The 9,828-nt window shown below is 38.7% G+C and overlaps 2 protein-coding genes and 1 pseudogene across 4 annotated transcripts; 1 reads left to right on the top strand and 2 right to left on the bottom strand.

Annotated features, from left to right (window-relative positions):
* Positions 1–526: 526 nt before the first annotated feature.
* Positions 527–4,092, bottom strand: LOC148729699 (uncharacterized). Of its 2 annotated transcripts, XM_088725748.1 has the most exons (6): positions 3,559–4,090; positions 3,293–3,363; positions 2,576–2,759; positions 2,001–2,114; positions 1,436–1,616; positions 527–940 (listed from the first exon to the last, which is right to left on the bottom strand). In XM_088725748.1, exons 2-6 carry the CDS (start codon positions 3,320–3,322, stop codon positions 748–750), a joined length of 702 nt encoding a protein of 233 aa, XP_088581874.1. In that variant the 5' UTR covers positions 3,323–3,363; positions 3,559–4,090; the 3' UTR covers positions 527–747. The 2 variants fall into 2 exon arrangements, with proteins under 2 accessions (XP_088581874.1, XP_088581873.1); XM_088725747.1 differs by lacking the exon at positions 3,293–3,363 and having other exon boundaries at positions 3,559–4,092.
* A 1,489-nt stretch (positions 4,093–5,581) lies between these two features.
* LOC148729698 (uncharacterized) lies at positions 5,582–7,663 on the top strand. Its single transcript, XM_088725746.1, has 2 exons — positions 5,582–6,318; positions 6,736–7,663. Exons 1-2 carry the CDS (start codon positions 5,685–5,687, stop codon positions 7,146–7,148), a joined length of 1,047 nt encoding a protein of 348 aa, XP_088581872.1. The 5' UTR covers positions 5,582–5,684; the 3' UTR covers positions 7,149–7,663.
* Positions 6,475–9,803, bottom strand: LOC148729697 (uncharacterized; annotated as a pseudogene). Its single transcript, XR_015988938.1, has 3 exons — positions 9,657–9,803; positions 9,475–9,540; positions 6,475–8,654 (listed from the first exon to the last, which is right to left on the bottom strand). The product of XR_015988938.1 is annotated as an uncharacterized LOC148729697 (transcript).
* Positions 9,804–9,828: the final 25 nt, after the last annotated feature.

The raw sequence follows: 9,828 nt of genomic DNA, 5'->3' as shown, positions 1-9,828 counted from the left end.
AATCAGGCAAGGTCATAACATGCAGATACTAAGCAAAGTGGCAGCTACGTAGAAACGCGAGCTGAGTAATAATAAGAATCATTGCCACCAAAACTATTTGATTATTTGGTGCACTGCTCCTTCCTAACAGTGTCCAGGAAACAGGTTCTTCCACTTGAAGTGTTTAAAGTTGACAAGAGTCCCAAAAGAGGATCCATGGTGAGTGCAGTGGAAGGGGATAAGAGAGATGGATTTATCTCAAGATTGCACTTTAAACCCGTGAATACCGATCACATACCAATTCACCAAAATTATCTCTAAATTACCACAGAACAAGTAGATTAAGGCATTCTTTTCTCTTGCATGATTACTTCATTCATCCACACAACCTTTTCTCCTAACTATCTATGGATAATCACTGTTTGTCATGTTTGAGAATGAAGGGAAACTGGGCTATTAGCAATATAGTAATTTGGTTCCTTCATTAGCTTTCAATTTGCCTCATCTTTACAGAGCTTTCTTATTAAACTGGTTGTCAAAAGACATGTTTTAAGGAAAAGGCAAAGTGTAATGAGGTTTGCATAATATAGAAGTGAATATACATGTTGAATCACATATGATTACAGAAACGGGAAAGCCAAACAAAGGTCTGCTCTGCTGCCATAGTGTTAACATTTGGTAACTCCTCCTTCAGTTGGGCTGGATTGTACTTTGTCTTGCACTGTGGATCTCTATGGTTCTTGAGGTGCAAACTATCTATGAGTTTGTTTATTCCAGACCACATTTTGTCAAATGGTGGTGGTTAAGTGGCAATGGTTTGGACGCAGCTTTCATGCCATCAACATGACACATGTTGTCGTATGCCAAGTATATATCACCCCAAGAAGATGGTGATAAGGCCTTCAAAACGATTAAGAGCCAATTAATTATTATCAAAAATGCTTGTGATGGACTCTCCGCCCTGTTGGCATGAAATAAATATATAACCCTTCATAAGAAAACATTAAATAAAATTGATACCTCTGGTTTAACTTAATGGAGAGTCTAGCATATTAGATAACAACATTTTCATGACTCATTTCAATAATCATAGGCATGGCTAAACCTACACTGAGGTCCAATTTTACATGTTTAACTGTATAAGTACAGGTAAGAGAAATGTACACCTGAGTTAAAGTACATAAAATGCAAACTCTGCTTGACTGGCTCAAAGATGAATCAAATCAACTCTGCAAATTAAGTCAAAGCAGTAGCAACATTTTTAATGTGATATGTTTGCGTCTATTTATCTTTAACTTGACAATCGATCTGCACCTGCAAAAGGTGATATTATCATTAAAAAGAAAATTGTCCGGGGAAACATGACTCAAATCATACATATATATGTAAGCGGAAAGGGCAACATTTCAAAACAGCTATATATATAGTGAAAGAAGATTAACCAAGGTTCGCATACCGGAAAAGGGGATTCCATTTGTCAATAAATCCACTGCCTCGAACAATAAAAAAATGTCCACGGGACCATTTCTGCAGGCGTTTTTTTTCACCAGTTTCTTTATTACAAGATGTTGGTGTTTCCTCTGCACAGTCAGCTAGTAATGCAGCCGAGGTAGGTTGAGATAAAATCTCTTCATTTCCTGTTGTGTGAGCAAGAAAAAATGAGTTTTTTTTCTTTTGGCACTTCAAATGTAACTAAAAGCTAATGAAACATGGTATGGTAGCATATCATAAAAAGGCAATCCTATTTATACGATTTCAAAACCATTATGCAGCCCTTAACCTACAATGTGGAATATGTTTGACATCAACAGGCTCAGGGAGAAGTCAAAGATAACAGGAGTCGTGCACTTAAAAACGACACACTAAAAACAAAATTTTTTCAATTAAAGCTGCATTGCTTTCAAACTTGTCATGGGTGATGCCTTTACAATTTCAGAAACATTTCAGCTGTACAAAAAGTTAAATATGCACAATTGGAAATGAATAGGCAAACTTATGGAGGGCCTAGGGGATAGGTTTACCTTGGGATAACACTGCTGATTGACCTACAGGTGTACTTGCAGTATCCAAAATGGAGTCTACCACAGATTCTACCTTTTTAGTTTCATCAGTGGTTAGGGTGATATTGTCGGCAACTGAGAAGTAAAAAATACGAATAAGTATATGAATAAGTGAGTGCTCGCATTTTAACTGGAAGGAAGTAGTGCTAAAAAGCACTGCCCAGAATTGAAATTGCATACAGCAATTACCAGACATGAGAGTGAAATAACATGTACTGACCAATATCAACATGACCCTCTAGCTAAGAAGATTGCTCACACAAATACTTTGGGAACCTTCAACTTGAGTCATCTGATACTCAACCTCTTCTATCAGTTAGCAAGTACAATTATTTGCACTGTCTGGCAACCCACATATCAAAAGGGTAACATGTCGGATCTTTTATCGAAACATATTTTTGATTTTTCATTTGGTATAGCAGGAAAAGATGAAAATGGTTGCACAAGAAAATTAAGGAACATCTATTCATCCTTCATGCGAAGTTGATGACATGAAGAAATGAATCGTAAACATCCGAATGTAAATCACCACTTACCTTCAACAGCACTTGCATCCTTTAAAACACCACAATGTTTTAAAAAGCCTCTAATATCAGAAGGAATACTTGGATGCCTGGAGGAAAGAAAATCTAAATGTTCCTGGCAAAATGCCATTCCATGGACATGGGCAGCAGTGCAGACATCAGGATAATTTACCAGGGGAAGTCCATTGATAACATTCTAATGAAAAAATGTTAAAAAAAAGGAGATTCAACAGTAATGACCAAATGATTATTATTAAATTGTCAAATGTTTTAAAAAGTGTGCCATTCTCAAATATAAGGGCTCCATAGCGAACATAACTGAAATCACATTCAGTGGAAGCACATTCATAATATCAGAATCCATTAGAGTCCAAACTGATTCATCCAAACCCTGACCCCATCAGATTTTTTTCACACTGGTCCTTCAAAATTTTATGCATCTATGAAATTTATTGTTATTTTTAAATAGCAACAAAACAAATGCAGTTCAATAAGAAAGTGAACATAGTAATTTACAACAAATTTTAAACTATGAATGTGATGTATTTTCTTTTAAAAGAAAAGTGAAAAAGCTTAAAGAAGAGAAAAAAATATGATAATCAAATCCCCAGAGAGTAATGTAAAACACTTTTTGTTGACCTTTCTCAAAAATATTGAAGGTGGATGAGTGAAAACAAGGATTTCAACTCTTAATGATATGAATCAGAAAATAAACATTAGGGCTTGCACCTTTCTCTTCATCATACAATGTGCGAACATCAACTTCCACTACCCGTCTGCAACCCAAAGCTTACCACATCCTTTCAAAATAATAATGAAAGAGTCATTCCTAATCACAGATTGTATTTAGAAATGACTTAGAAAATCCTCCAATCCAATCTGCTATTGGCTCCTCTGGTTTCAGCATTAATAGGAAACTACATTTCATGCAAAATGAAGGTTTGGGAAAAAAACAACTGCAAAAAGAGGGAACAGTTTACATTGCCATTCATCACCTCTAGCATTACAGTCTTCAGTGCAGTCTCCACGAGGATGTGAATAATTTGCCTGGGCTCTAAGCTTGTCAATGTGAGCCATGATTGCCTCTCTGTCAGCATCAACAAACATCATCCAGAACATGTCAAGTGCCTTTCTTTCTCTTAGTTCAGCTTCCAGCTCTCCATTCCAGAAAGCATTTGTCACTCTTTTCTCACTTAATCCTGAGGAGAAGAAACACATCTTAATTTTTACAAAGGATTTACAAAATAAAGATACAAAAAGCTTCCTTCTTGAATTTTGGATCTAAAACGAAACTATAGACCCGAAATGGCTGCTAGATTCATATTCTTTTCAGTATTAGTCGGTTTCCTTTTTTTTGCTTTTTTTATAGGGCGTCCTCGGCCACGGTCAGTGCAATGGCCAAACAACTATACTTAACAAAGCCGAAGTGCAATGGTTTTGCCAAGTAACGCCTGAAGGAGGGTACAACAGTACACCAAATTCGCCCAGGAATTCAACTTGGCCCCCCGAGGATTGTAGTGTATTAAACAAATAATAGCACGAATTGTACGTGGTAACTGCAGGGATAAACACCAAAAGTGATATTTCAAAATACAAATGTGTAAACTTGTATTTGCAGAACTAGTTTTCCTCTTTAACAAGTGCAGTCATAGGGGCTTCGTCCACCGGGAGCAGTTCTCGACCACAAGAGTGAGGAGGGGCCGTAAGGGGGTTTCACGTGAAACGTGATCGGACTAATTTATTTTCTGTGATCCGTAATCTAAAAGTTTTAAAATTCGTGAACCGTGAATGATATGATTGTCGTGATACGTGAAACAGAGAAATAATTTTCCGATACCCGTGATAACAAACACGAAAACGGCCCTTTTTTCCGTGAACGGCTACGAAGACCCCACAAAGGAACTCTCCAGGAGATCGCCGTGTCTGTTTTCTTCAGCTTCCGTGACCAAACAATACGGTTTCGCATGACCCGTTCATCCAAAAATAAAGCTGATGCGACCTTTGACACCAACGATCAGGTCTTCAGATCATTCATTGCCTGACGTCTTGTCTTCATTTCTCACGACTCACAATGTCGAAGAGCGAAGTCAGCGAAGAGCCTTTTCGTGTTTTAGAAGCGGTTGTCTACTTCGTTGATCCCAAATCTCCTGGATCTTTCAGATTTCTTGGGGGAAAGGAAAGGATCAGAATTCCCCTGAAAAGAGAACATAGTTCCCTTGATGCCCTGAAAAGGCATATTGTTGAACACGCGGGCCTCAAGGCCGAAGCTGAGAAGCGGGGAATAGGGTCATCTATTGATCTTAAGCTGTGCAGACTAGCCACAGGCGCAGAAGGCAGTAAAGCTTACTCAATCAATACACAAGCGCAGTGGAACATGAAAAGGCCGCTTTTTGTCGATTCTGCAGTTTTACAAGGTTAGTGTTTTCATCATGAAAATTTGATAACAGATCATAATTTATGACACGTGTTACTTGAAAGTCACGTGTGAAAGGTATCTGATATGATATCCATACTTTCGTGTTAATTGTTTTAATTCGCGTTAATTTCTTACATCTCTTAGGGCCTGTTTACTTGGAGATAGAGTGACCCCCTTAGGAGGGTCATCCTTCTAGAAGGGGTAAAAGATAGCCCCCCTTTACATGCAAAGTCTTGTCCGCAGGGCTATCGCGATTATTGAATTTGGCACCAAGGGAGATAACTGCGCGGTCGCTAAGTACAAAACAATTAAAATGGCGGACAAACGAAGTATTTTGGCGGTAAATTCAATTTTCCTTGCGCTTGCCTCTTTGGCTGCGGTTTTTCAGTGCTGTGGGTTCTTGCTGTCGTATCCCCTAATAGAAAAACGCCGACAAGAGCGAATGGCGCTACAGGTAGCCGCCCAGTACAATAGGGACTTTAAGATCCAGTACGGCGAGGCTCTGGTACGGCTGATGCAACCGAAAGAGACTGGGCCGACTACGCCGTCTCCCGCCAAACTCAAAGTGATTAAGTTTTGTGTACTACGGCGAAGTCGAACTCGATATAAACAAATAAAACTCTGCTCCAAGTTTTTTTGTTGTATGTATGTTTGTATGTTTGTTTAGAAAAAAAGGTCTCTTGGAAAGAATTGAGAGAGCTTATAATGCTCTATTATGACATGAATGTCCTCGATGACGCCGAATTTCTCTTACTATACGACCTTTACAACCCACAAAACCTGGACTTGCCGTGTGAGTTGTATCCACGTTTCGACCTCGAAAACCTGACCGAAGCTGAATGTTTGTCCGAATTTCGGTTCAAGAAAGCAGACATCCCAAGACTTTCTCGGGCTTTACGGATTCCTGCTGTTATAAGTTGTCACCAAGGGACAATTTGTGACGGAACCGAAGGATTGTGTATGCTTTTGAAGCGGTTGTGTTACCCTTGCCGATACAGTGACATGGTCCACTTGTTCGCTAAGCCCGTTCCTGTATTGTGCATGATAACTAATCAAGTTTTAGATTATATTTATCAAGTTCACAGTCAGCGCATTCTGCAGTGGAATCATCAGCTGCTAAGCCAAGCCAATCTTGAAAGATTTGCTGAAGTTGTTCACCGAAAAGGAAGCCCACTTGATAACTGTTTTGGTTTTGTTGATGGGACAGTTCGCCCTGTTTGTAGGCCCGGCACTCTTAACCAGAGGTTGCTTTACAATGGACACAAACGTGTCCATGGAATCAAGTTTCAGTCTGTTGTTACCCCAAATGGAATGATTGCAAATATGTATGGCCCTGTTGGTAAGTTGCTTTTTCTTTAGAAAATTGAATATGGGGTCAGGGTGAGGAGGCAACTGCCAAAGTGGTTTGTTTTTCCCTTTCATCGTAGGAAATTGCATGGAATAAGACTTCTTGGAAACATACAACTGCTTTTTCATGAGAAATTAAAACACCCTCTTATAAAAACATTTCACTCTCATAGCCAAGCTGACTATTTCCAGAGAAAAGCATGTTTCCTTTAATAATTTCAATATTTCATAATATATGAATAAGCAAATGAATAGTTTGATTTTTCCCTGAATTGTCATAGTTTCAAGAAAAATGAACTATTCCTTTGAGACCCTCAATGCTTCGATATTCTTTCAAGAAAATGTTATAAGACTTTGGTTTCACTTATCTGACTGAACTTTAACAGTGCCTCCATGAATTTTGTTGCAGAGGGCAGAAAGCATGATGCAGGTATGCTGGCTGATTCTGGCCTATTGCGTGACCTCAATCAGTATGCCTTCAGCCTGGCTGGACAACCACTTTGTATTTACGGGGATCCTGCCTACCCCATTAGTGTACACCTTCAATGTCCATTTAAAAATGGAGCTTTAACCCCACAGATGGAAGCTTACAATACTGCTATGAGTAGAGTGAGAACAAGTGTGGAGTGGCTGTTTGGAGACATAATAAGTTACTTCAAGTTTCTGGACTTTAAGAAGAACTTAAAGTTGGGACTGAGTAGTGTGGGGAAAATGTACATTGTTAGTGCTATTCTTAGAAATGGGCTAACATGTCTATATGGAAACACAACCTCAGATTTTTTCCTGTGTGATCCTCCTGACCTTGAAACTTATTTTGCATAAGACCCTTGAATTCATGGAAAATCTCAAAAGTACTTGAATTCAAGGTTATTTATGAAAGCAAAAGCCATATCTTTTGTGCACCCCACCTTGTTCTTCACATACTTAGACTTTCCAGATAGGTGTATCTTCAGAATTGCATATGCCATGACACTATTAACCTTAGCTCTCACTAGGACATAAGCAGAGCCACTAGATTCAAGTTCTCAACAAGGGTGAATCAGCCCGAAGGAAGCACAACCCTAAAATCAATAGTTTTTATATTACTTGCCCCTACATTAGTGCATTTCAGTTACAAAAGGAAAGTGTAAGCACAAGGAGAATGCAATGTCTTAAGTTTTTTGTGCTTGTGCCCAAGCCTGAGTCACAATTTAGAGATGTCAAAGTTGGGTATTATTGCAGTTGTGCTTGCTCAACTGGTGTGAACAAGCCCTTACTCCTTGTCCCCATGAAAAGAAAATTGAACTAGTAACACAACAATTTGCATGTCCTATAGGAGAAACATTTTTTTCATTCAATTGTTTACGGAACACAGCCAGTTAACCTTTTTTTTAAAAAAAGACAAATATAAAATAAAGGCACATTCTGATTACCTTCCATGCACATCCAAACTGAACCACCTTTCAAATACAGTCCTGTACCTGCCTCCAAAACACAAATTTGCTGATAACAATCATACATGGAGTACGTGATTTCACATCCCTTTTAATCTAACACCTCTTGCTATAAAACTCAAATGCAGTGAAAGTGAACTGTTCTTAAAAAAATCCCAGACTCTTTTGAGTCACTCTTTTTGCAAGAGTTTTTCTAAGACAGAGATCAATGCCTGACTTTGCTGTGCCATTAACATCTGCATGTGTTGATTATGTTGTTGCTGTTGAGCTTGCTGTTGGGCCATTGCCTGCAAGACGGATTGCTGCTGAGTGAACATTGTTGTGAACTGAGCAGCTTTTGTCTCTTCTTCTTTTTTCCTTATCTTAAGCTCTTCCTCTCTTAGTCATGTCTGATTTGGCCTTCTCCTGCATAAACTGGAGAGCCTCATTACTGCTTCTCCTGGATTTTCTTTCCTTTGACTCTTGGCCATCTTCAGATTTTCGTTTCTTTGTTTGCCCCATCCGTTCCAAAGCTTGGTTTCTAATATCCTCTGCTGTGGCCCTCTCTTGACCTTTCTTTTCATTAGCTTTTGCAATACCATCTCTTTCTCTCTCTGTTATATCCTCAAGAAGTAAATCAAGCTCATCTTGTTCTGGTACAGAGATTCCAGATGCAGCCAATTCTGTCTTTTCATTTTCTTTGAATCTGCCTTGAATAAGGTTAAATCTCTCCCTGACGGCCTGCTGAGATAAATTAGATTTAAATCTGACAGTTTGGCACCCTCCAAGATTCTTGGCAATTTCATCCCACAGTCGCCCTGCCTCGTTGGTTCCCTTTTTGTGTTTGTAAACTTCTAGGGCAAGGACTTCTCAGCAAAGAAGGATATCATGCTCTCTTGTCCATTGCATTGACTTCCTAATAAAAATAATAGAATAGAAATCAAGTGCTCTTGTGAGTAGGAAAAAAGAACAGTAACCTGTGACACTGGAATTTCTGGAAAAATAAAGAATGTCATCATCTATCTGGGCATTAACCAGCACGACTTCTTTTCAAAATGAGGATTAAATTTTTAACCAAAGCTATTGGGTAAAACTGAAATAAGCATAAAGTTTTCCTCTGCTTAGATGCAAAAGTAGAATGTCTCTTCTAAGTTACAAGTGGAAATGCTGGGTTTGACATTGAGTCTGATACATTGTCAACAATTATGCGTACATTTGTTTTAGCTTTACGACTTTTTTTTTTCAGATCAGGAGAAAAACTTCCCTCACGACTTCAAGATATCCTTGAGTTTCCATCAGCTTACATATACTGGCGCCTAGATTTGCTAAAGAGTGCATCTGTAGTTTCAAAGCATCCCACCAGAAGGTGAAAAATTGGTTTACCTTATCTTAAGCCCTTAAAATAAAAAATGTTCTATGAATGCTAATGTGTTCTAACAAAGTTTTTGTCATTATTCAGGAGCAAATTTCAAGAGAGAAATACTGCCTATCATCATAAAGCTCTGAAAGAGGGGCAAACTCAACAACCAAGTCAAGTGATTTCACTCAGCTGTAAGCTTGAGCTTAAATCGACAGAAAATGAACAAAATCGAAAGAAAAACAGTTTTCTCTTTCAAACCAAGTCAGCCTATATTCCAGCAGTCACCCGTTCTACACTAAGTTGCATGGAACTTCGCTTAAACGTCAGTGTTTTAGAGACTAGAAGTGAGCAAAAGTAAAAACAACTTCGAACTTACAATGCTTGCGATGTGTGCTTGTCTGACTTGTCCATCTTTCGGAACACTTCCAGCAAGTTTTTTTTGCTAAAAGAACGTCATAAAACCCATATTATTTTAAAATATAGTACAAATTAACGTTTTTATGCCCCCTTTCCATTCTAACGATAAAAGATCCGATAAAAATACAATAGTTTACTCACGTAGTGAACACTCCGTCAACTCGCCATGTTTCCCGCATCAGACAGCCGTGCTACGGCAGGACACCTTGCTCGAACTGTAAGTAGTGACGTCACCGGAAGTAATCTTTCACACTTTTGCCGTACCAGAGCCTCGCCGTAGTGGATCTTAAAGTCCCTAAAAGTCGCCTCTCCT

The sequence above is a fragment of the Stylophora pistillata genome, chromosome 6 (assembly GCF_964205215.1).
Source record: "Stylophora pistillata chromosome 6, jaStyPist1.2, whole genome shotgun sequence".
Classification (NCBI taxonomy): Eukaryota; Metazoa; Cnidaria; class Anthozoa; order Scleractinia; family Pocilloporidae; genus Stylophora; species Stylophora pistillata.
Note: the sequence above shows the minus strand (reverse complement) of the source record. Positions and strands in the feature narration are given on the sequence as shown.